At 34.6% G+C, this 27,278-nt stretch overlaps 1 protein-coding gene across 3 annotated transcripts in view; it reads right to left on the bottom strand.

Annotated features, from left to right (window-relative positions):
• Nubpl (NUBP iron-sulfur cluster assembly factor, mitochondrial) overlaps window positions 1-20,847 on the bottom strand; it is a 239,322-nt gene extending 218,475 nt beyond the window's left edge. For 2 of the 3 annotated variants that reach the window (XM_013147006.3, XM_063246482.1), the window contains exons 1-4: window positions 20,705-20,847; window positions 20,024-20,171; window positions 16,696-16,730; window positions 14,264-14,305 (exon numbers count right to left, since the gene is read on the bottom strand). In XM_013147006.3, coding sequence (XP_013002460.1) covers window positions 14,264-14,305; window positions 16,696-16,730; window positions 20,024-20,171; window positions 20,705-20,806 — 327 coding nt within the window. In that variant the 5' untranslated portion in view covers window positions 20,807-20,847. The remainder of the gene's footprint in view (window positions 1-14,263; window positions 14,306-16,695; window positions 16,731-20,023; window positions 20,172-20,704) is intronic. The other variant, XM_003464764.5, reaches the window with a different exon arrangement.
• Window positions 20,848-27,278: the final 6,431 nt, after the last annotated feature.

The raw sequence follows: 27,278 nt of genomic DNA, 5'->3' as shown, positions 1-27,278 counted from the left end.
TTCAAGCAACCATTTAAGACTTTTGCAGAAGTACAAAGAAGACATATGTCCTTTAGGAAGACAAGCTTTCTGAAGAAGCTTCTTAAAAGTAACAGCTAAAAGAACTACTTAAAATAGCACTCCATTCTCTATAAAACCAGTTGATGTGGTTAATTTGGCAAAGCATTTGAGAAATGAAGAAGGAAGCAAGTACATGATGAGAGGTTCAAGCTTATAATTATTCTGTCTTATTATATCAACAATAAATAAAAGCTCTTTAAAAGTGTTCTCCCTTTCATCTGAACACTCACTGACCCATTTCTGTACAGCGACGCTGACCCCAGCCCTTTCACACAGTGCAACTGCCAAAAGTGAACTATCACACGTTCCTGACCAGAAAGAAACAGGCTGGAATGAAATCTGTCATGTGAAATATTTCACAGCCAAAATTAAAGCTTTCAAATGCCACAACTACAAACAATACTGTTCTGATTTCGATCTTATTCTCATAGCCTTCAATCTTATCAAAGCTTGTTTTAAATACTTGCCCAATTCTCTAAATTTTCTAGCATTTAAGAGTAATGTTTTAAACACAATTTTAAATTTTTGCTGTATATGCTTTAACTGAAATAAAAACACTGAATCACGGATGTAAATTCCCTTTTTTAAAAGCTTCTCTAAGTATAATTTTCCCAAAGCAAAAATGATTCCTTGGTAATTTCATAAAGATTTGAGAAAACCCAGTAGCTTATTCAAATCTTTAGAAAATTCTACCAAAGTGCAATCTGTTTTCAATCACTTCACAGAAGTTCACTCAATTCTAATAACGGGACAAGCAATGGTGGCAGAGGATTTAAGCTGCAGCCCCGACTTCATGGAAGTCATGGTGATTCTAATGACAAAGATCAATATCTGAACCAAAAGAAAAGGAAGTAACATTATTTGATGCCACTAAGAAGACTTCACAGAAAAAGTGACAAGGAAATGTGAGACCTCAAAAACAATAGAAGCTGGGGAAAAAGGAAAGAAAAACAATCAGTAAAAAGGAACAGTACAAGCAAAGTCAAGTACACAACAGAAAATTAGATAAGACCAGCCTTTACAAACCAAGCTAACCAATTTGGGCAGAGACCAGTATGCAGTAACAACTTTTCTCCAAACAAAACAAGGAATCATTATTTTATCCAAAGTAGAACAGACTGGGCAAGAAAAAGGTCATGGAAAACTCAAGTCAAAGATGATAAAATTCTTACTTAGATGTGTGCAAGATAGATAACTATACTACTAATTCTCTGTTAGTTCATCAAAAAGGACAGTTTGTGCTGTCATTGTTTGATTATTTTTATGCCTACATCTTGTAAGATAATGCACAATGTTAACTAGTGTTGATTTCTTGCTGTTTTTTTAAATTCTGTATTATTTCTATCTTTTTATTTTGCTTTTTTAAAATAAAAAAATAAAATTCTTATATAGGTTCATGATAATGAAAAAAAATATTTCTCAGATTTAAGAAGTAAATGTGTAGTGGCTGATAAAAGTAGAGAGATGGAAGAGATTACAGCCAACGAGAAGGTCAAGATTTCAAGGTTTCTGATATTCCTATCACAAGTGAGGTCTATGTCCCCTCCCTTTGAGTCTGGGAAGATGTGTGACTACTTCAAGCAAGAATCTAGCTTGACAACCAAGACTAGATCACAAAATCCACACTACTACCTCATTATTAGCTCACAAAAACCCACACAACTACCTCATTATTTATTAAAACTCAAACCATTAGCATTCTCAGTCACTGTGGCAAAGTCCACACAGCATGTGGCAGCCATATAAGGGCACATCAATCAACAATCCCAGTTGAACCCAGCCTTCAACTCATTCCAGTTCAGGTGTGAGTAAAGAGCCTCCAGATAAACTCCAGCCCCTCACCATGCGAGACTCCCCAGCTGCAGTTCCAAATGTTCCACAAGACAGCCTTTCCTGCTGCTCATAAATTCCTGTCCCCACAGAATCTATAAACATAATAAAAATGGTTGTGGCTTTACATGACTAAATTTAGAATGGTCTCTTACACATCAATAGATGACTGAAACAGGTAGTAATAACATTTAAGTGAATTATTAAGGAATATAAGAATGGGAAACTTTGTATACAAAAAAAATTAGGCAAGTTCCATTTAGATCATTTAACACATTCCTAGTGGCTCAACATACCAGAGGTCCATGCATGGCTGTTCTATTGGGCAGCTTGTACCACTGGTGGTACAAACAGATTGCTATGGTTGATACCTTGCATCAACTTGAGAAGTTTAAAGGTTTAACTAAGAGACTCAGCAAGGAGCCAGGGTCTTTGTAAACATCCTCTTCCTGTGCAAGAGGAGGGCACAGAAGGTGTGAGTGCTACAGGAGGGTGTGGGTGACCTGCTTACAATATAAGGGAGGAGAAGAGGCTTGTTTTCCCTGCTTTTGCTCTGGCTGCTTTTGCTGGCTGCTGCATTGAAGTGTTGCCTCTGTGTCATGCCACCCTGCTTTGGAGCTAGCTGACTACTGACTAAAACCTCCACAAACAGTGAGCTAAATAAACCTTTCCTTCCTTCATTTGTGTGTCAAGTGTTTTGTTCCAGCAACAAGAGAAAAGTAACCAAGACACAGATCTAATGACTTTTCTTTTTACTAAGAAAATTAATAAAAAGTCTATAAATCTAATTCATTGCTTGACTTTGAATAATTATTGCCCAAATATAAAGTAACAGCATTTATATTAATTCAAAAACTATTACAACAATTAAAAAATGTATTTATTTTTTAATTTATTTATATTTATGAATGGTTTACCAAAAATTCTCTATAAGAATGGGAATAAAACAAATTATATCATATACAGGTACAAATTATGTGATCATTACACACATCTAAAATGTACCAATAAAATCTGATTAAGAAATAACAATAATTCTCTAAATTTGAACATGGAAATCCTACAAGTATGTCACTGGTTGTGTATGTAACGTACATTTACAATTGCTATACTACAAATTAGTATTTTTATACCACTGTATAATAATAGTATAAAATGTTCCTGTATTATAATTTTCTTATACCATTTATAACTTTTCCTTAAGGAACTGTCATGTGATGATATCTGATCCGCTAAGTAAATGTCTTTATTTGCATTATTGTAATCAAAGACCCTGAGAAGCAGTAGTACAAGCTGCCCCTTGGGTTGGTCGTGCATGTACCACAGGTGGTTCAAGCCAGCAGGAATGACTGGATTCTAATCAGAGTCATCTGGCAGCAAGACATGCACAAAAGTGGTCCCATTGTGAATGTATTTAATCTAACATATCTAGAAAACATCTAGAAAACACTGACCATATTTAATCTAACATATCTAGAAAAACATCTAGAAAACATCAAATGGAGATACTGAGTAAGCTATTGAAATGAAGGGTCTGGAATTTTAAAAGGAGGTAAAGAGTGAAGAAGCAAAGAGTGGATGCAAAAGGGAAAGAAATAAGATATAGGAAAAAAGTAATATGAAAAGTTGAGAGAGATCAAAAGGGTCAGAGAAAGAAGAATAAATAAAGAATAAGGCCTGGGAAGCCAACAAAACACAAACTCTCTAGGATGTCAGCACTGGTGGTCAACATCAGATGCAGGGAAAATCAAGAAGAATCAAGAAAAAACATTTGGCATACTGTTGGTAACCAAGATAGTAAAACACTGGTGATAAGTCAAATAACAGAAATTAAAAAATAAATAAGAATTGGTTAAACTGACACAGTCCGCACAGGTCACTCTCTAAGTAGGGCTACAAGAAAAGACAACAGGGCCAGAAGCTGCACAATAAGCTGAGGTTAGAGGTCTGCTGATTCATTCACTCGCTCAACAAATATACATTTTCTATTTCTCAGGGTATATGACTAAGATGAGTTAGACCTCGGGAAAGGAATTAGTAAACAGAAACTGAAAATAACAGAAAAAAAATAGTAGGTCAAAGGCCTAGAAGAGACAGGAAACAACGGATGAAGAGCCCAAGTAGAGGTATTTGGACAGATGTCTTTTCCTCTGAGGCAAAAAATAATGATGAGGCAGAAAATTTTAAAAAGAGATGCACTTGATAGGGGCAGAAAACAGTGAAGCAAATTCATCATGCTGAATAGTAAGAAAGACTGTGTGAGGGATAAAGAAGCAGAAATGGGACCGAAGACTTAAGAACATGTGGGAAGACTAGGAAGAGCATCAGTGATAAAGGAGGAGACTGGAGCCAAAGAATCATCAAGTCATACTGACTGCCTGGTACAAACTAGAAGTAATAAACTCCAAAAACAGTCACTCAGATTATAAATTGAGGTGAGGACGAGGGCAGGGCTCATTCAACATGGTATCTCCCATCCTAAGTATAGCACCTTGGACTTTCAGTATGTGTCTGGTGAATGAAGGACTGTGCCTATGTATGAAGGAACAAGAGAAGGTAATTGTTTAGTATCTATTCAGTATGCATTAATTGTGTATGTAGGTATCACAATTATCAGATAGACACAAGAAAATCCATTATGATGAATAGTCCCATTTCTGACTCTAAAAGAAATTCTTCAGTAAATAATTTGCTATAATCACAAAAGTTTTAAGGCCTGGAGTAGTGGTGTATACCTGGTAATCCCAGGACTAGGGAGGTTGAGGCAGGACTGCTGCAAGGTCAAGGCCAGTCCAGGCTACACAGTGAGTTCAGGACCAAACTGAACTGTAAAGCAAAACCCTATTTCAGGGGGAAAAAAAAAAAATCAGTCTTTCTTTTCTCAGTAAGTGTCAAAATTTGTGAATTCAAATGTACTTTATATACAAAATGTATTTCTTACCATGAATTACTTTTGAACTGAGGAACAAAAAGCAAACCAGTGATCTTACAAATGTTCCTCTTGGATCTGACCTCTAGCCCTAGTTTTTCCTCTAGCTTTCAAATAACTGTAAGTACAAATAGTGTAGTTTCTTCCAAAATGGTTAATCACAATACTAAAACTATTTTTCCCTAGGAAATTGATTATATAAGCTTCCAACTTACAATAAAACATTAAAACAGATTAATATATAATCCCTTTATAGCACTGGCATTGAAGAAAATCCCCCAAAGGAGGAGACATAGGAGAAAAGGTGACATAAAAATAGAATTAAGGTGTATTACGTACAGGTACCAACTCCCCATACTGAACCTAATTATTATGTACTGCAAACATATGCTAATATAATTTTTTAAAATTCTAAAGGCCCAATCTTACAAACTTGAATTAAGTAGCTATACATCAGATTTCTTTTTTTTTTTTTTTTTTTTTTTTTTGTCTTTTTGCTTTTTATCGGTACCGGGGATTGAACTCACAACTGCCTGCTTGCAAGGCAGGCGCTTATGCCGCTGAGCTAAATTCCCAGCCCCTACATCAGATTTCTTAAACACAATTGTGAGAAACAAGTTTCATCCATCTTAGTCCAAATTCACATAATATTTCAGAGAATAACAACATAGACTGGTGTTTGCAGTACTGTAACAACTAATATGAGTAGTTCTTTCTAATATTATGAGCATTAACGGTATGACCATGCATATGTATTAGCTGCTTTAATACAACAACTCTTTGAGTTAGAAGAGGCAAAAATCATATAGTTTGCAAGGGATAAAATCATGGGCAGGTCTGCATAATACCAAATATCAAGACTATTAATGTCCATATACATATATATTAATGAACAAATTAACAGTATTAGTAGTAGTAATACAAAATATGTTCTGTTTCAAGACTACTGAACTTTTCAACTTGCTATCAGTTCTAATCAAAACAATTTGTATGGTCCTCATCATTTCATCATACCTCTTGGAACCCACTAATGACAAATACTTAGGAACTACTGTATTTTGAGAGAGAAATCGATGAAAGAAATAGCCAAAGACACACAAACTCTTTGAAGATAATACTGTATCCTTTTACACTTTTAAATTCAATTAAAATTTTAGTTAATGATTCATTCTTCAATGGAAATTAATTAAAATTAGTTCTGCTAAAGTAAAAAAAAAAGTCAACTTTTAAAATTTGAAATACTGCTTATTTTACCTATTTATACTAAAAGTTTATGACTTACTAGAGGTCATCCATTGCACTGTGTACTTCATATATATCATCCCATTTAAATTTTAATTATTTCATTTGCTCAGGAGAAAAAAAGTGTAATTTATATTGAATACTCTTTGGACAATTTATCCAGTACTTGGAACCTGTCATACATGCTTTGTGTGTGTACACGTGTGTATGTGCACACACTCTCTACTTAACATGTTCCAACATTTTTCAAGATCATACTACATGTCATCACTGAACTAGGCACAGAGAAAACAAAATGGAACAAGACTAACATCACTGTCCCTGAAAGGTTCACAGACTAGCAGAAGAGATAAACAAACCTTAATTTATCTGGGGATGGGAAGGAGTTATGCCATGCTCATAGGACAGAGTTATAAGGAAGCAGAGTTTGGTGTTACACATGCTGAATGTGCAATGCTTACAGAATATTCAAGTGGTCACTTACAGGAGAGAGCTACACCAACATGTCTGTGGCCCAGCAGAGATACCCAAGATGGTGGATGTATTTGGAGTCAAGGGTACACAGTAATAATGGGCTATGAGGAAAGATATTTTCAGGGTAGAGTATAAAATGAGATGACAGCTAAGTACAATCATAGAGCATGCCATCTGCTGAGAAAGCAGGCTCAAAAAACAACCAAAAATAGTATGCAGACCATTAAGTCACCCTAGATGCTCTCATTCCACCACACGCTCCTCGGAAAGCTTAGTGAAGTAAATAAAACTTCATACATGCATTTAAGTCATCTATCTTTTTTAGAAAACATTTACTTTGTATTTTGTAAGTCATAGGCATTATGCTAACTGCTGAGTGCAGCCAAGGATGAAGACAAACAAGTTTTCATTGTGTTGTTTCTGAGACAGTGTATCAGGAAGTTGCCCAAGCCTCAAACCCCTGGACTCAAGCAAGCCTCCTGCCTCAGCCTCCTGAGTTGCTGGGACTGCAGGCATATACTATCATATCTGCCCAGAATGTTCTGTGTAGAGATAGGGTCTAGCTACATTTGTCAAGCTATAACTCAGTTCTTAATCATAAGAATTTAGGCAAAACAGGAGCAAAGAACACAGAACCTAGGTTGTCATTCAAATCTTAGCTCTGCCATTTTCTTCCGGGGTGACCTTGGGCAAATTACTTAACTTCTGTGCATTTCTATTTCCTCATTTATAAGAAGTATAACAGTATGTATTCTGATCTGGTTACTCTGAAGAGGAAGTAAGCTAAAAACTACATCATAAGAAGTAAATTATTTCATGTACAGCATTTATTAACAGTGCTTAACACAATAAATTCTCAATAAATGTTATACTGTTTTAAAAATAATTAGAATTAGTATATAACAGCAACAGAAAACATTTCATTAGAAATGTGGTTTATTTCATGGTGAAAGACATGGGTCTAGTTTTAGTCTTTAATAAGTGGAAAGCCAGTTTTCCAGCACCATTAATCAAAGGGGCTCTTTTGTCAAAGATAATGTGGCTGAGTATATCTGGAGTTGTTTCTACATCTTCTAATCTGTTCCATTAATCCTCAGGTCTGTTTTTGTGCCAGTATCATTCTGTTTTTGTCACAGTAGTTTTGTAGTATAGTTTCCAAGTTACAGATTGTGATATCTGTCTTTCCTTTGTTGCTCAGAATTGCCTTTGCTATTCTATGCCTCCTCTGGTTCCAAATGAATTTTAGGATTTGTTTCTCTAATTTTGTGAGATATGGTGTTAGCATTATGATCAGGATTGCATGAAATCTGTATAATAATTTTGGAAGTTTGGCCATTTTTTTTCTCCTTTGGAACTGGGAATCAAATTCAGGACCTTGTGCTTGAGCTATACACCCCACCACCACCCACTTTCATTATATTGGTTCTTCCTACACAAGAGCAATGGATAACTTTCCATTTTCTGATATCCTCTTTAATCTACTTTTTCAGAGTACTGTAATTTGCAATGTAGAAGTCTTTTACTTTCTTATAGATTATTCCTATGTATTTCATTTTTTGGATACTACTATGAAAAATGTTCCTCTAATTTCTCTCTCAATGAGTTTGTTATTGTGTACAGGAAGGCTATTGATTTTTGAGCATTAACTATATCCAGATACACTTCTGAATTTGGTTATCAAATGAGAATTCTTTTGGTGGATTTTTTAGGATGATATAGTATCATGTCATCCACAAATAATGATAGTTTAATTTCATCCCTTCCTATCATTATTTCTTTTATTTCTTTCTCTTGTCTAATTACTCTAATCTTTCCAGAACTATACTGAATAAGAGTGGTAACAGTGGGACATTTGACTGATTCCTAATTTTAGAGTGAAAGGTTTTAGTTTTTGTCCATTTTCAGAGATCTAAATATTAAAACAAAAATTCTTCAGTCTGCTAGAAGATGGAATAGGTAGATACTGATGTAGGCAAAGACTTTATGAATAAAACCCCTATCATACAGGAACTACTACAAGTAACAACTGGGATCTCATCTTATTAAAAAGCTTTTGCTTAGCAAGAGAAACTATCAACACAGTAAAGAGACAACCTACAGTACGGGAAAAAATTTTGGCCAGCTGTTCCTTAGACAAAGAATTACTATCTAGAATACACAAAGAATTTAAAAAATCAGGTATCTCAAATTTAAAGACTCAATCAAAAATGGGTATCTGAAATGAATAGAATAGACACTTCTTCAATAAGCAATAGAAATGGCAAATAAACAGAAGAAAAAATGTTCAAACTCAGTGGTCATTTGAGAGATGCAAATTTTTAAAAAGCTGAGTTTCCATCTCACCCCAAAAGAATGGCTATTATTAAGAAATCAACCAATAACAAATGCTGGCGAGACTATGGGAGGAAGGAACCTTTAACCCATTGTTGGTTGGAGTGTAGATTGGTACAACCACTGTGGAAATCAGTGTGAAGATTTCTCAAAAAACTAAAACTAGAAGTTCCATTTCAACTCAGCTGTTCCCCTCTTGGTATCTTACCAAAAGAATTAAAAGCATCATACTACAGTGATATATGCACACCCCTGTTTATAGCAGCACAGTTTGCAACAGCTAAATACTGGAAACAATCCATATGCCCATCAACCGATGAATGTAGAAAAAAGATTTTTTTATACAATGGAGTATTACATAGTCATAAAGAAGGATAAACTTGACTCATTTTTAGATCAGTGGATGCAATGGACAACCACACTCTTAAGTAAGATAAAAGACACAAAGAAGTAAATACCATGTTGTTTCTCTGGTGTGAGAAACTGAAAGAGTAATAAGGACCAAAATGTATAATAGATATTGTGAAATAAGAAGAAAATATTTAAATGGGAAGGGGCACTGGAAGGGGGGCGGAGGAAAGGAAGGTAAAGGAAAATGAAAAAACAATGAAAAAAGGAAAACAAAGCTTTTGTAAATAAGGAGGGGAAGAGGGGCTGAAGAGAGGGTAGGGTAATGGGGGAAAATAATCTAGATGTATTATGTTCAGATATAAACTTTTTATGATGGAATATGATCATTATATATTCCTAAAATGTACCAATAAATTTAATTTTTAAAAAAATGAAGAAAAAGACTGTAAACTCTCTAGAAACAGCATATCTAACACAGATTGGCTTCTGTAAGTAACCCAGATTAGCTGGCACACAGGAACCACTGAGAATGGTTGAAGGTAGAGGATCTTCAATACTGGCAAGGCTTTCCACTGTGACGCTGAACAAGTGACTAAGGTGATTCCAATAAAGAGCAACCTGCATCATGGACTGGAAGAATTTTGATCATAGGCAGGTAGGAAAGAGGTCATTGCAGTGGTGTGCTAATCTGAGTTCTTCAAAGCAGGAATTTCATGGCTCATTCAGTTTTGTGTCTTCCAAACTAACATACTGCCTGGGACAGAGGAGGAACTCAGTAACTGCCTAAGACAAATAAATGAATTGCCAAAATGAAGCCTTAATTAAAGTTGAAATAGTCAAAAGCTACAAAGTGGAAAAATGTTGCAGACCCACAGACAAGGATATCTGTTGGCTGATAAAATGTGGCAAGGCAGGGTTGAATCAATAAATGTTATAAAACTACAAATACTATATGGTCCACATTTTTTGTCAGAATCAAATATAATTACTCATGAAAAAAAGACTCCTTTACTCTAGAATAAAAACTACTCATCTTGGGAATATTTACTACTATATTTGATGCTGAATATAACTCATCATCTTAAGATAATTGTTTTCCTTTTATCATTGCTGGCTTATAAAACTTTAAGTATATATCGTGAATCTACTCTACTAGGAAGCTCAGTAAAATCTTATTAAATATTGTTTTTATTAACACTTTATCGTTCACAGAGGAAACTACCATGAAAACCATTTCAGCTACAGACCATCCAAAAATACAGATTCAACACTTATAGCATAAATACATATATTAAAAAATACAGAGTCCACCAAAAGATATATGCATGCTTCAGAGTTCACTGTACTAATAAATGTCTGGAAGCTACCGGTGTCCTTTAAGCACTTCTTATAATTGTACATGCCAAAGGTAACTTGTATTAATCTCATGACATCTCAGTAAATTTAGTATTAAAATAAATAAGAGAGTGTTCTTTTCCTGATATATACATTTTTTTGTATATTTAAATATATAAAACACTTTCATGAAGGTATTCTTAAAAGCCTATGGCTTCTATAGTGTATGTTCAATTTACTTTGCATTCTGTGGGTATCTGGCAATGAGTGTTATAAGTATTCGATATATTTGCTGAATTAAAATGAACTGAATTTAATTGATTTAAGAACCATGCAGAGCTTATCAGTGGCTTCTGACAGACTCATGTTCCATCTCCCAGCTCACTGCTCTTTCACACTATCTATTAAATTTATACTGTAAAAGAATAAGATTCATTATAAAAGCAATTTGAAAAATTAAAAAATATGATTGTCAATATGTTTGACCAATAGAGTAACAGTAAATGTTAACAACTAGTTGGGATACAGTGGGAGCCTGATTTTCAGTGTTTTCTAGCTTCAATGGTTTAAATACACCATGGCCTATTTTGAGCTAAAAACATTGTATATGCCGATTTGCAAAATTCAGCATAAAATTTAACAGTTGGCTCTCAAAAGCCAATACAAGCCAACTCCAGTATACCACTGGGAGAAATATTTATATACAGCATACATCTCTAAATTCTGATTTACAGTACTGTCCATCTGTGTTCCCAAACAAAAGTACAAAAGGTAAGGAGAAAGCAGGGAAAACTCACAGCCCATTCCAATAAGCCTGTACCCTCAAGCCACACAACCATCTTCTTTTCAACCAGGCATGTAGTCTAACCCAGAATTCCTTATACCCAGACCAGTGACATTTAAATACTACTGATCATATATACCAGTCAGTTAAAAATCTATATAGATATTTGAGCACACAGCCTCAATATATGTTAATATATTTATTTATAAATTACATTAGCACTAGTATACTAATAATGCATAAACTAAAAAGCATACACAAAAAACATGAGAAAATTAATATAAACAGAAAATGAAATTTTCCTCCCATACCTCAGTGGACTGTCTTATACACCCTTCTAGCTTTACACAATCTACTTCACAGATTACTAAAGTCAGTATCAAAAATAAAATGAGCTACCATGTGCAAGGCCTTAATCCCAAGCTCAACACATAGAAAAATAATAAAAGAGTAAAAATGTAAATAAAACATTTCCTGGAACTATTTTCCACAGACCAGTGATGACAAATCTTTTAGAGCTTTCAATGATACAAACAGCCTACTGCAGCCCACCTGCTGTAGGTTCACTACCACTGTCCTAGCCCTACAACCTTATCTTACCAGATTTTCCTATTCTGGTGCTGAAAAACAGACACCAACATGCTAAAAAGGAGTGAGAAAAGAGTTTGCAAGGTCTTCAGCAAAGCTGATTTAAGAAGTAGCAAGGCACAGACCCTTTTATATAGGAAATGAATGACTAATTTTAGACTCCTTGAGAATAAATGACCAGACAGGCTCCAAAGACACCATTCTAACTGTAGCTTTTACCACTTAAAAACACACATCATACCATACTTAATGACTGTCCATGGACCTTACCCATCTGCATCCAACCAGTAAACTGAAGGCTAGGAGCCATGAGCTTTCTCCAAAGACAAAATATGCCCTCTAAGTAAGCGTAATAATAAGACCTTAAGTTGGGAAACACAGAACAAACAACCTGCCAGATTCATATAAATCAGGTAGAATAGATTGTTTTGTCAGGCAGTCTTGCGGCAGATCACATTTTCAAAATCTTATTTAGGTCAAACATGCTGCTCCCCAATCAAAAACACTATTAATCAATTATATAAGCTATCTTAAATTTCTCTCTTAAGTATATATAAATTTATTAGATTTATATATAAAGTACAACGTAGTTTGTCATATTACCTTAGAATTACCAAAACATGCTGCTCACATTTCTTAGTTTTCTTCATAATTTCTGCACTAACTTTCTATGAAATGTCAAAAAATGAAAATAAAACAACTTCTTCATCAGCATCGTAAAACATGAGCCAGGGATATATCCCAGTGGCACAAGCACCTGCCTGGCAAGCACAAATCCTGACTTCGATTTCTGATAAAAAAAAAAAGTTTAAGGGTTATATTAAAGACTTTCCTGAAGGAGATTTAACAAACTTGTTTAAAACACTTTAAAAAGACAGTGTTAATGTTTTTGTTGTCAATTTTCTTGTCATATAAACAAGCATTAAAAATCAAGTTATTGTCACCACTGCTGCCTGAAAAAAACAGAAAAAGAAATTTCCCAAGCTAACATCTCATCACAACTAGCAACATTTAATATAAAGGAATCAACACCTTTTTAACTATCTTTTTCATTTTTTTGTTTCCTTAGCACATACTTACTTCACATTGTAACAACCAATGCTTTAGGTAAAATGATTTTTAAAAATTTAAGGACTCACACCTGAAAATTTATCTACCTTCCGACCTACTGAATTTTCCTGTTTCCTCCCTTTCTTAAGGAAGATAGGGACCTTTCCCCAAAGGATTAAGTGTCCTACTTAAAAAAAAAAATCACTAGCTCTTAACATCTTGGCTCAGGAAGGTTGCATACATGTACATCTCTTTTCTTCCAAATTCCACTGAAATGACAAGGAAAAAAAGGTAATTTAAAACTAAACTACTAACTGCTCTAGAAAACAAAAAGTATGCTACCAGCAGGTTAGAAGTTTATTTTTTTTAATTGTGAAAGTGCATTAGTTTATTTATTGTTGCTGGCTGAAATGAAATCATTTTACAGAAAGAATTTCCTTATGATCTTCCGAACTGCCTTCGTGGTGACATAAATTCACATGTTCAGTGGATCACATGTAGTCCAGTATCACCTTCTGAGGTCCTAGGCTAGAGGTTAAAAGAACTCTAACAATACGGATATATCTCAGGGGTGGAGCACTATTCAGCATACGCGGGAGTTCCATCCCCACAGATCCACAGACTCAAACTTTAGCATCAAATAACCTACAAAGATGATTAAAACACAGACCACAGAGTTGCATCCCATGCCTTCTGATCTGCAGGGCTAGGGTAAGGTTTCAGGTATAGGTCCTAAGTTCCCAGGTGCTGCTGATTCTGCCAGTCAGAGGACCACATTATGAGAACCATATTAAATAAAGATCATCAAAAATGGTTCTTATTAACCCTTCTCAGCATCCTTGGAGAGTTTAAAGAGGACAGAAAAACCATTTTTTGCAGAGGCAAATGAAATATATTAAACAGTTCTGGAAAACTAGAAAAAATCATTTCTCAATTAAAAATTAATTTTTCAGAGGGCTAAACAACTAAAATCCAATATAGCACTGTGAACAGGTCTAAGGCATCTTGAAAATCACAGCAAATACAAAGAATTACAGAATAGAGAGAAAAAGTAACAAGCATAAGACATCAATTCTACCTAATAGGTTTCTGGAGAAAAAACAAACACATCATCCAAAAAAAATCAATGAACAGAAATTTTCCCTCAACTGAAAAGGATTCAGTCTTGATACTGCAGGAGCCGTTTCTAAGCAGATAAAATTTTTTACAGTTAACAACTAAGCACAATTTTAGGACAATTTTAAACTTAAAAGCCAGTCAGGTCTGGTGACATTTGCCTGTAATCCCACCTCCTTCAGAAGCTGTGGCCGGATTGTGAGCTTGAGGCCAACCTAGGCAACACAATAAAAGTCATTTTTAAAAAAAACTTGAAATTCATAAAAAAAAAAAAACTAAAAATTTTGAAAAAATGAAATACATGAAATTATAAATGAATCTGCAGCCTAACATCAGATACTTTATTAGCATGCTAAAAGAAAGTGGTATACTGTTTTCAAAATTCACAGAGAAAATTATTTTGAATCTGGAATTACATTTCTCATTAAACTATTAAATATGAACATCTTAGGAATTAAGAACCAAAAAGTTAAACAAAAAAAACTGAGAAATTTTACTTTCTATACATATTATCAAAGTTCAAGTGAGTTTTAGTGAGCTAAAATTAAGGTTTAAGAGTATGTTTTCTTGCCTTCCCTAGCTCCCAGGCGGTCCCCACATTCCTTGATCAGTGGTCCTCCTTCCAGCTTCCAGGTCAACAATGGTGAACTGAATTTCTCTCATATGAAAGCTCTCTGACTTTGACTCTCTTGCTCCCCTCTTTCACTTATAAGGACCCCTCTGATTACACTGAACCTACGCAGATAATGAGATCTTCAATCTCAAGATCTTTTACTTAATCATATAGCAAGTTTCTTGCCATGAAAGGAGATACATGCACAGACTCTAGAAACTAGAATGTTGACATCTTTGGCTGGTCATTATTCTGTCCCACCAAACTACAGAAGGATTCAAGAATGTCTTCCAGGAAAACAAAGTTCAAGAACGAAAACAGATGAAACAACAAAGTAGGCTCCCCATAAAAGAAAGAATTGCAAGGAAATTGAAAAAGAAAAAAGTTGACCTTAATTACAGAATTTTTTCATTCTAGGAGCACAACTTAAGAGAAACATGACTACATTTATTATGCCAAGTAGTACTTATTACTATTAATATTTTCCAATTTTCAGAAATAACAGAATCAAAACACGTAAGTTTCTACATGAGTAGTTCTGGGTTCTGGCAGATTCTGGGCTCCCTAAATCAATATCAGACCTATACAGATATCACACATGATTTTCCCGTATGTGCTATCTACTGAGAACTGAATTGCATGGTAATGGTAGGAAATAAGCTAGAAGCACAGCCACAGCTACACATTTTAAATGATTCTTGCCTATACTTTATAAAATAGGTATAAAGGAAAAATTCAAAACAATCCTGAAAAAAATCTGTGTTTTTACTGATAATTTATGCCAATCCAAATATGTTCACTATTCAATTTTATTTTAAATATCTAGAAAGATAGATGACAACTAACATGACTGGGAAAATGAAAAATGGATATTCCAATTGACTGCAATTAGAATAAAACAAACTTTTAAGTATATACATACAATGTAAATTGTGCCTACTTTTGATCTAGCTTTATTGCCAGGAATCTATATTACAAATATTATTAATTAGCATGTAATTACTACATAACATTCCACTGTACTATTATTAGAATAAGAAGGAAAAAAAGGGAACTAACCTAACTATTTCATCAAAAAGGAACTGATTGAGCCAGGTATGGCAGTGCACACCTATAATCCCACCACTTGGGAGGCTGAGGCTTGAGAATCACTGTGAGTTTAAGACCAGCCTGCGTCACATAGTGAGTACAAGGCCAGTCTGAATTACATAGTGAGACTCTGTCTCAAAACTACAAAAAAGAACCAGAATTCGTTAAATATTTTATGGTCAGCCACTAATGCAGCAGCAATCAAGAATGAGGCATATAATGAAATGACAAAAAAAATGAGGCCTAACACAGAAAGATATATATATACACATACATATAGATCCATATTTTTTAAATTTTTATATGGAGAAGAAAAATTAAGTGGATGTATATAAAGTTACTGCCTACAGTTAACCCTGTGGTATTAAAGGGAGAGTTGTTGAGCCTTTTTTTAATGTTGCACATATTCATTTTGTTTTGTGCTGTTTTGTTTTGAGACAGGGTCTCAAAATGTAGGCCAGGCTGGCCTTGAACTCACAGTGCTCCTGCTCTCTCAGCCTTGCAAGTGCTGGGATTACAGTAGTGCACTACCACAACCGGTTTCTATTTGAATTTTGTTTCAATTAAAGATACTTTTAGAGTATCTTTTCCTTAAAAACAAAACTAACATTTAAAAACTGAACCCAGAATAATCTTCTGTAGATAGTAAATGCTTAAAATTGGTTTAAGATGTGACATCCATATAAGAACATGAAAGAGTTCTCTGGAATACAAAACAAATAATATAAATGCATCATCATTATCATTAAATTAAACAAGTGCTAACATAGTACTTTAAGTTCCTTAAAAATGTGCGACTGAGAGAAATTATACTATACAGCTTCTGAGAAAAAGAAAAATAATATGCTATTTATCACTGCCTTAAAAATATTCTAATGCATTAATATTTCTATTAATACCTACCGAATCATTCGCTGCCAGTGCAAGTGCAAGGTTTACTGAAAAATAAAAAAAGTAATTAAATTTAGTAACTTTCCTTCAGTTAAACTATTGTGCCTTTTAATATTTTTAGTGTAATAACCAAAGCACAGAAATTTTTTATATATCTCCCTTACTTGTAAAGAACAAGAACATGGAGAAAATTCAGAAAATAAAAAGACCAAAAAAAACACCTAATTTTGCAATATAATTGATATACATTTGTCCAAAACTTAAGATTTTAAATAGTCCATTTGTATTGTTGCAATTTTGTTCAAATAATTCATTTTATTTTTTAAAGTTAATGAAATATATAGTTAAATAATTGTCAAAATCACATTTTGTAGAAAAATTATATACCAATTAATAAAAATAGATATAATCTTATTGTCCTTTTTAAATGCTGGTATGACAGGAGTTCCAAGTATCTAATACATAAATTACCCTTATATACAAAAGGCTGGGCCACTGTGCAGAGGTAAGGGAATAAAATGTATTTTCCAAATGCCTATGGCAGCAAATCCCAGAGACATAAAGGAGGAAAACTAGTGTCATTATTTACCCTACAGTAAGTATACAGACATATGAGAAGAGAGATCCTAAAGTAATATATTTCTAAACTTAATAAATAGATACTCATACTTTCTTACAGAACAATAAAGTAAATGTTTTCTTTAAAGTAGTTAAGAGCATACATTTAAGACAAGTTCATTACCACCTACTATATAAATCTGATTAGGTTATTTTAACTGTAAATCTGTTTCCTCCTCTACAAAACAAACAGAATTCCTACTTTACAACTATTGAGGATTAAATGAAACACTCTATGTAAAATACTGATCCTAGAAAAGTGATGCAGAACCTCTTAGAGTTTTTAGTGATACAGATAGCCTATTGCTGCAAGCATGCCATAGGTTCACCATCATTGGCCCAGAGCATGGAACTTGATAAACTCATTCTTATAAAATAATTCTGAATTTCAGATACATATAAACATAATCCAACTTTTAAGCAGAAACCTTAGAGATTAACTGATCTTAAAGTTCAGTTCTTCCTGTGTACGTACAAGAAAATCAGAGACCATGTTTGTACTAATATCAACATTCTAACCCAAAATAACTCTGCACACATATTCAAATAGTAAGTATTTTGAAATAGTTTGGGACAATAATAAATATACACAAAGGAAAGAAACACAATACCAATCAAGTTACATTACTAAGGCTCAGGTATACTAACAAAGCTGTTATAAAAATGTACAGACTAAGCTACTTGGAACACCGAGTATAATGTTAAAAGAAAAGAAATGAAGATGGATATTTCTTAAGCACCTACTATGTGTCATTCACTGTATACTGTCTCATATATTCTCCTATTTAAATGCTTTAACATTCCACAGAAACAGATCATCTTCCAGCTAAAATAAGCAATTTGTTTTTGAAAAAGGGCTAACCTACAGACCCAACAACTAACACTGCACAAAATCCAAAAACTTATACTTATGATCCTGAAAACACTTCCCATTTTCATCCAGTCCAACCAACTACAGAGCATGCAAAAAAGACTCACATCATTGTGTGAGTAAATGAACTTCAATCTTTCAAAAATAGGAAGAAGCAGATTCTAGAATCAAAGACTTTAAAAATAAAGCATCAAATAGATGGTAGCCCCTCAGAAAAGAAAACAAAAATGTGTAGGACATGCATGAATTCGTTAAGAACAAACCACCATTTTTAATAATAATATATGTCAAATACTAATAAGAGTATATCATGAATACAATATTTGCTAAATCTTAATTTCTTCAAAACTCTTCTACAATTCTCTTCAACTTAAAATGAAGAGGGGAGCTGCTGACACTCTATTTGGATTTACAGCTGGCTGTAGTATAATTGTTGTATCTAGAAAGGATAAAACAAGGCTTCCAGTCAACACAAGAGATCTCCCACAACATTCACAGAATCCTGTACCTGGGCTTTCTTATTTCAAAATGTTGACCTCGATGGAACTAAAGAATTTTAATGTAAATATGCTTTATGATTTTAGGTTAATAGTCTAAAAAAAAACTCAAATTTTTAAAAATTTTGTCAGTCTAGAACTAGGCCAAAATTGACAAAGTATATTAAAGATGATCATTTTTAATCAACTGCAAAAAAGGACTGCTTGGTTGCCCTACTAAAATGACTGAAAATTCAATAAAATAAGTGAAAGATATAAGTACTTTATGATAATACAAGTCAAAGAACAAACTTGCAATTACAAGATGAACAAATTCTGCAGACCTAATGTATAACATGTTGAAATTCATTAGAGTAATCTTAAATAGTCTCATCATACATACACACACAAATGTAACTAAATGAAGTTATACATGTTTTGTTTTGGTTTGAGCTTTTCCCAATACTAGAGATTAAACACAAGACCTTGCTCATCTAGACAAGCCCTCAACTACTGAGCTAAATTCTCAGCTTGAGGTGATGGATGCATTAATTAGCTTAATTGTGGAAATCATTCCACAATACACGTATCAAAACATCAAATCCCACACCTTGAATATGCACAATATTTGTCGCTATTCCTCAATAAAGCTGAAAATGTAATTCGATTTACTGCTGGTGATTTTCTCTTTTATATTTACAAGAATAAGTTTTCTAGAAATAAAAAATTTCTTCCAAAATTTTTGGAACTAACTGAAATCCTAACTCTTCCAGTTCTGGTGGCACTTCCACATGTTTTGAAAGAGACAACTATAATCAATAAAAAGGGCTACCAAAAAAAAATCTTTGCTTGTAGTACATTATTATGGTACTAAAAGATAGTAACTATAACAATGTTAAATCTCTCATGCATTTCCAAATCTTAGTTCTATGTTGACTATAGAGACGGTGAAAATGGCATTATGGTTAAATGAAAAGTCATACAAACAAGCTCATTGCAAATATCTAGCTATATGTCCACCAATAAATACTGCAAAAGAACGGAAATAATTTAGTACTAATGTTACTACACGTTTTAAAACTCACAACAATCAGTTGTGGGGGTCACAGGCCTAAGGGGTTAGCTTCTTTAATTTGCTTAACCGTCTCATAAAAGAGGCTTAGGTTTCATACCTAGATAAACTGAAGAGCAGCTAGTCAGACACCTGACCAGTTAAGGAGTAGGCAACTTAGCTCTATAGTTAGTTTTGTCTAACTCCATAATCTAAGTTCCTATTCATGATCAACTCCTAATATTAAGGAACGGTTAGAAACTTCAAAAATACCATACAAAAAAACTATAAGTTCTTAATCAGTATCAGAATATCCTGTAATACCTGCTGTAGTAGACTTTCCAACTCCACCCTTTCCAGAAGCCACAACTATAACTTGTTTAACACCTTCTATGGGTTTCTGCTTTGGAAGTCCTCGGGACATGATTTGTGTTCTTCTCTGTTTTAGGTTCTCACTCTCAGCGCCAGATAACTTCAGAGAAAAAAAAAAAAGAAAGTTTTTCTGCTGTAAAAGTAAAAACAACTCGGGCTTTGCCATTAAGAGGGATTTCTTTTCTAATTCTCATCTCCGCTAGTTCATTCTTTATTATTTATCTACTATCAGTAGGATCACCATTGTAAAAGTACGTTTAAACTGAAATTTGCCAAAACACGCTTAATTTGAAAATTGGAAAATAAGTAAGTTGCCTCTGTATAAAGTCCTGCACGTTTGCCTTCTCTAAAACATATTTACAAACTAACCCCAAATCACAAAAGGGATGTGCAAGACATACACCATTGTTCTAACCATCTTTTTCAGGGCCCGCCACGCCTCATCCTGGACCAATTATAGACCTGTCAGAAAATGGGAAAGTGCAGCCATATAGCTCTCAGTGTAACTCCAAAGGAGGGCAGGAGCCAAGAGAGTTGAGTCCTTTGCAAGTGGCGAACAGGAAACCTGCAGCCGAATCGACCTGCATCGCCAACCCGCCCGCCTCCCTTTGCTCTCTCCGCAGCACCACGGACCTGGCGGCGAAAAACAAATGCTCGGATATCCCTAAGCGACCAAGAGGCCAGAACACTACCCCGAAGCGACATGCCACTAAAGAGTCGCTGCCAAATCCCCATGGCTAGCAAGCCTGCCCTGAGCCTTGCTGGGAAAGCGTCGCGGCGGGCGCGGAGTGATGACGTCACGCGGTGAGCTGTGCTCTGCAGCTTCCCCGGAGACCTGTTTCTTGGGTTACTTCGGCACAGGAGCTCAGTTTTTTTGGTTCTGTATGTAGCTAGGTACAAACATTTGCAGCATTTTACCAAATATTTGAAAAGCATTTTCACATAAAACACCTCATATAATCTTTACAGAAGTGTCAGGGTAGCCAGAAGACTTACTAATATCCTCTTTTTATTAGTAACACAATGTGCCTTTAGAAAGTTTAAAACAGTATTTGACTTAATTTAACAGAAGTTGGAAATGATGGGACTTTTCCATCGTGCACAGTACCGAATATGGTCACATAAACACAACCACTGTTAAAGATTTTAATTTGTTTCCCTGCGTGATCTACAATAAGTCTGGTTTTCACCATTTGTGTTGCTGACAATTCCCTTAAAAAGAGGTCATAGTGCTTTATTAAATTGGAAAAAAGGAAAGCTAAATCTAAAACAGATCTCATGAAGCAAGTTTTGCTCAAAAGAAATTTAAGGGTCAGGGTGTAGCTCAGTGGTAGGGCCATTTTATACCACTGGCAAACTTTTAAGTACTGGGAAGTACCTACGGGGTTTTAAAAAAAAAAGGAGTTACAGTGAGACAGAATTTGAGGGAGGAAGTAGACTTTATCTCGGTGAAAGGAAGGAGGTATTCCTATATACAAAGCAGATGAGAAAGTGAAAGAAATCACTTTAGGAGAAAGAGCTCAAAAACCGATACAAAACGCCTCTCCTGGCAAGAGGATAATTTGGGTGTGGTAAGATTTACCCTGGAATAAACTCCATAATATTTTCTGGGATTGATTATAATTTCCTTCATTTGCTTATTTGTAGGTCTGCTGTTGTATCCAAAATACACCATTCAGTGTATCTAATTTGAATTTTAATTATCTTTTAACCTTATTGGGCATAACAATATCAAAAAATTACTGCAAGACAAAATATTACCAACAAAGTGCATTTTATTTAGTAAGTTCTGAAAAATATTTATTGCTTTTTATCCACCAATTTCACAACCATATTGTTTCATACAACTTTCTTTATCTTACACTAAGTTTGAAAGCTGTCTCTTGTTGTATATCACTTATTTATGACACATTTTTTCAACTACTTTTATTTTAAATTCTTTGGTGCTCAGTTTTTATAAATTGTACAGCAAAAGCTTGTTGATAAGGGGTATAACTGTCAAAATAATCCTTCACTAAAGAAGAAATGCTGAATATTCATTTCTCTCCATGTAACTTTGGGAGTACTTCTTATTCATTTAACAAATATTTATTAAGCAGCCACTATGTGGTAAGCACTATACCAGTCTTAGAAGATTTATCACTGAAACAAACATAATCCTTCCAAAGAATTTACAGTTTAGATCAAAAGAAGGGATAAATTACCAAACAATTGCAGTCTGATGATATGTAAAGGAGAAAAGTGCTCAGTGCTACAGGAGTACAAAGCATTCACTTCAACCCAGAAGTTTTTGAACAGGATAGCATCTAGCCTGCACTGTGAGTGTAGGTAACATGTAGGAGTGAGATGGAAGAATGACTAGAGGGATGTTTTACAGGGATAGGAAATGAACTGCAAATGTATATCTCATAAATGTGTACATTATTATGTCAATTAACAATAGAAGACACAACAACTGCAAATAATCTGCACAGTTTAAAGATAGAGTGAAAAAAGATTTGGATGGAAGTCACAAAGACTGGCCCGATCCTGGAAGGCTTCATATTTCATGTAAAGGTTAAGCAGGAATGTTACCTGATCAAATTTGTGTTTTAGAAGCATCATTATGATCACTGAGTTTGAAAGGGGGGATTTGAGAGTTAAGATCACAGATAAGAAAACATAAAATATTCAGTAATCCAAAAGAAATAGTAAAAGCTTGATTTAACATCTCAGAATTTCATTTCACTTCACTTATCAACAAAATAGATAATACTTACTTGTAGAGTTGTAGTCAGGTTAAATTTAAGATAATGCATGTAGAATGCTTATTATACAATGCACATGGTCAATAAACATTAACTGTTGTGATCATTATTGGTTGCATAGAAGTTTGTTATCGGGTTCTAACCTAGATCCCCAGCTCTTCCAAAGGAGTCAGGTGGCAGAAGTTAAATAAAAAGAGACAAATTGTATGAGTTTTAGGGCTCCAGGAGGGCCAAAATTCTTTAGTTAAAGCTCAGGAATCCAAGGGCTACGACAAAGCATTCTCTGGATTAGTCCTTTTTATTAGGACTAAGACAAAAGACTAATAAATTAAGGAAATGAACAGGACTTGGAGGTCACTTCAAAGACTTCCCCAAGTAGTAGGTTAACCCAATTTAGGAAAACCATCTTATCTCCAAGATAACATTTATGGTAGGATTGAGACTGCAAGAGTGAGATGCTTGCAGCCACAGTTTTGTATACTTAATGTTGGAGCCAAGGTGTCTTCAGCTGTGGCCTTATCTTGCTGGCCTCACAGGCCACTACAGGCCTCAGCCAGGACCAGTGATTCATAGACACTCTGAATCAGCTCCCATCGCCAGGCAAGGGGCGGAGGCCTAGGACAGACTCACAGATAAACATAGAAAGCCAATTAGTAAAATTTAAATCCTTCTCAGAGCTGCTTTGTAGTGGTCTCCAACAGATTGTGACATGGGAACTACCTGAATGGACTGTCATTCCCTGAGAGAGAACATATGATTAAGAACAAGTGAGACTAATGTCTGTAGAATGAATGGATCATTTGTTGTTTCACCATTCAGCTGATTCAAATTTCAGAAAAGTAATAGAGATGCCCATTGTTTCTTCACCAGTGGCCACTTACAGGGCTATTCTCCCTTAGCCCCTAAGACATTTGATCCCACCCCATTACCACTAATTTGATTAAAAATTGATGCACAACAAAAAAAATTGGACCAATCTGATTGTTTCACCAAAGTTCAAAAACGGAAGTAATGTTACTCAATTTGAGATTCTTATTTAACCTCATATGTCAGAAAGGATTTATTTTCTGCTTTTTACACAAAGAAGAAAAAGTCAATGCCAATAAAAAAGAAAGCAGATTATAAGAGATCGTGTGCTTGTGGAAGAAAAGAGAAGTATGTGCAGTAGTTTCCGGGACTTTCTAGTTCTGGTTGTAGTGTGTTTTGAAGTGCAGGCTGGACTTGCCATCAGTAGGTCCACGAGCTTATTTATGTCCATCCAGTAAATTCTCTTCCTGCTGTGGCCTAATATGAGTGGGTTTCTGTGTACTTGTAATTATGCTGACATGTGTGTTTTCATAAATAAAGCAAGACTTTTTTCCTTATATTACATGATATCGTTTTCTGACACAGAAAAATGTCAGAAAGATGTCTGAACTTTTTTTGAGACTAGTTCCCACTAATACAGTGCAGGCCAGCATTGAACTCACTGTGTAGCCCAGGCTGGCATATGATCTTCCTGCCTCGGTCTCTGGAGTACTGAGATTACCATCATGTGCTACTATTTATATTCATTTTTGCCAAAGAGAGATACATTTGACTGCAAACAGCAGAAAACTCTACAGCTGTCTTAACAACCAGGGGTATATTGGTCTTATATCAAAAGTTTAGAGGTAGACCCTAGAAATCTGACATAATAGATCCACAATGTCATCATATTTCAAATTATTTGTATTCCATCCATCATCTTATGTCTTCATTTTGTCCCCTCATAAGATGACCACTGCACCTGCGGGCATCAAAACCATGCTCCTGATAGGAAGAAAATGGAGTGACGAATATAAAGAATTTTCCCCTCTGACTTTTTCACTTGAGACAAGAAGCCCCACATCAATGCCGTACTTATATACACACAGAATTGGCTGGAGAAGCTGAGAAATCCAGCACACAGACTATAAGAAAGCAAGGGAGAAGGTATATAGAAATGGATACTGAGTGAGGCAAATCAATATCTGTCCTAAAGAGACTATATAAGATTTCCTGAGACTATAGGAAATGAAAAGAGTAAGAAGAAAAGTGAGAACTTAAAATGTCTTTCGACCCATTTCATTATCACTTTCAACTATACAGGCTGGAAATCCATATACTAATTTTGTCAGTATTACACACTAACTGTAGACATAGTTCTGGGTTTGTGTGATATAGTTAGAGATAATGTAAGGAAATGGAGACGGGGTTGCTTTTATAGCTGAGGCTACTCCTGTATCCAACTTTGACCATAAATGTGACACCTGGAGATATGGCAGATATGGAAAAGCACAGTGTCGACAAACACAATGGCAAAAGTCAATGGCTAAGTATAATAAAGTGGAGATATAGCAATCAAATGATGTAAAAAAGTTAAGCTGCTGTCCGAGGCCTCTTGTTGTGTGTGATAACTACTAGGTTAAGCCTCTGTTAGTTAGAATTTCTGTTATTCAAACTAAAGTAATCTACGCCTGTTAATACAGTGGCCCCTAAGAAGAAACTCCATGTTCTGTACTTACGCCTCCTCTGCTTATCCAAGATTTAGCCCCAGCAGAAAGGGGCACAACAGAATCCCAAATCTGTTTGGGAGATACAAGAACAAGTGTTTTGTTTAGGCAGACAGGTCTGGGTGAGCCACAAAAGTGGCTGAGAGAAAGCTAATCCCAAAAAGACCTGAAAGTCATGAGCAAGAGAACATTTGGCAGCAATCTGTGTGGTTAGGCAGGTGGCATCTCCATGGATACTGGTTTGAATAGATGATGACCTGAGGATTAAATTCGCCACACTGTAATGACATTTGGATATTACATAAGCTTCCTGTAGCTTAGCTACAGCCCTGGTGGAAACTGTCTATATTGTTTCCACCACCTTGACAGAAATTTTTAAATAAGTGAATACTGATTGAAACGAAGAGGGTTCTTTTAAATGTCTCCTTTGTCTGGGATAATATGTCGTGTTATTTTTCAGAAAGAAAGTGTTTGTAACTGCTATGTTGGCTGTCCCCCTAAAAAAGATCCCGCTTAATTGACCAAGAACTGTCTGAAACTTGATTCCCATGCAGATGAGGGGAGAAGCTTACATCATTTCCTGTCTGTACATCTCTGACTGCCTCATAGTCAACTGAGATCATGCTGTTCACTCCCTTGTGCAACTCATGCGTGAAAACTAAGGTGTCACAGACAATATGTGTCTCTGTTAAATATAGGGAGGGAACAAAGCTCAGTGTCAGTTCCTTTATTTGAAGGTGAGTGCCTAGAAGTGAATCTCTACTACTGTCTGGATATTCACCAAAAAACCTTACATTAGTCCCATCTATAGGACTTGTCTAAATGACACTATTAATTGTTCCTCCTTTGCCTGCCAGTGATATTTACATTCAAAGCCTCTCTGCCCAAGACTTTAAATATGAAACTATCTCTTTGCTAACTTAATATAAACCTACATAATAAAATACGGGATAATTCTGTTTAAGTAATCAGCCTTTCAGCCTAGGAAGTTTGTGGAGTTTCCCATTTTAAAGAATTTCTTGGATTTTCAGTAACTTAGCTCATATAAACCAGCCCTATCAAAGAACTTCCTATGATTAGGAGTATAACTTTTTTCATATGCTTTTTAAAATTTTTATTTAAGGAGAAAAAAGAAAAAAAACAGAAAAAGGGTACAAGTTATACAGAATTTCAGAAAAAATAAACAGTAGGAAATCACTAGTTAATAGATTACATATTTTCATCTTAGAAATAGTTGGTCAACTTAAAAATTAAAGCATATAGAGTGGACATTCAAACAGTGAGACTACAAACAGTTCTATTCGATGATCCAATAAAACTCAGTAATATGGTTACCAATCTTATATACTTAAATATACATGCAGTTATGTCCTTTAGAGCACTTTCTTTTCCTCTCTTTTGTACAATGACAATTACACATTTTGGGTTTTATTACTCCCACTGTTCTTATTACTTTTTTTTTGAAGAGAGTAAAACCAAATGTGACATAACAGGACAGAGTCAGCCAAATCAAAAGGATGGACATAATACATAATGTAAAAACAAAATACAAGGTGATCAACAATGGTTACCATTATGCCTCTTGCTATCTTAAAAAGAATTGTCTATATCATCAGTTATAAAAAAATTGAACAAAACAATAAAGAATAAAACCAATAAAACCAAAACATTGGAGACATTACAGGACTTCAAAAGAAGATAATAGTCAACCAGAATGGGCATCATAATGAATCTTATTGTCTTCATAATTGTTGCCTATACTTTTGAACTTGGTACTATCAAGCAAAACAGAATACGGGAAAATCAGTCAAAACAAGATGGTGAGAGCAATACAGGGTTTCAAATCAAGTTAATAGGAAATCAAAGTGGTTTACTATAATATATCCTGCTATTTTTATTTATTTTCCCATTAATTAAAAGGATAAAAATGAAAAAGTAAATAATAAA

This window comes from Cavia porcellus, unplaced genomic scaffold (assembly GCF_034190915.1).
Source record: "Cavia porcellus strain 051 isolate PalLab524CR breed Dunkin Hartley unplaced genomic scaffold, mCavPor4.1 scaffold_1, whole genome shotgun sequence".
NCBI classification, from domain to species: Eukaryota; Metazoa; Chordata; class Mammalia; order Rodentia; family Caviidae; genus Cavia; species Cavia porcellus.
The sequence above is the reverse complement of the archived record's forward strand: the minus strand, read 5'-3'. Positions and strand labels throughout refer to the sequence as shown.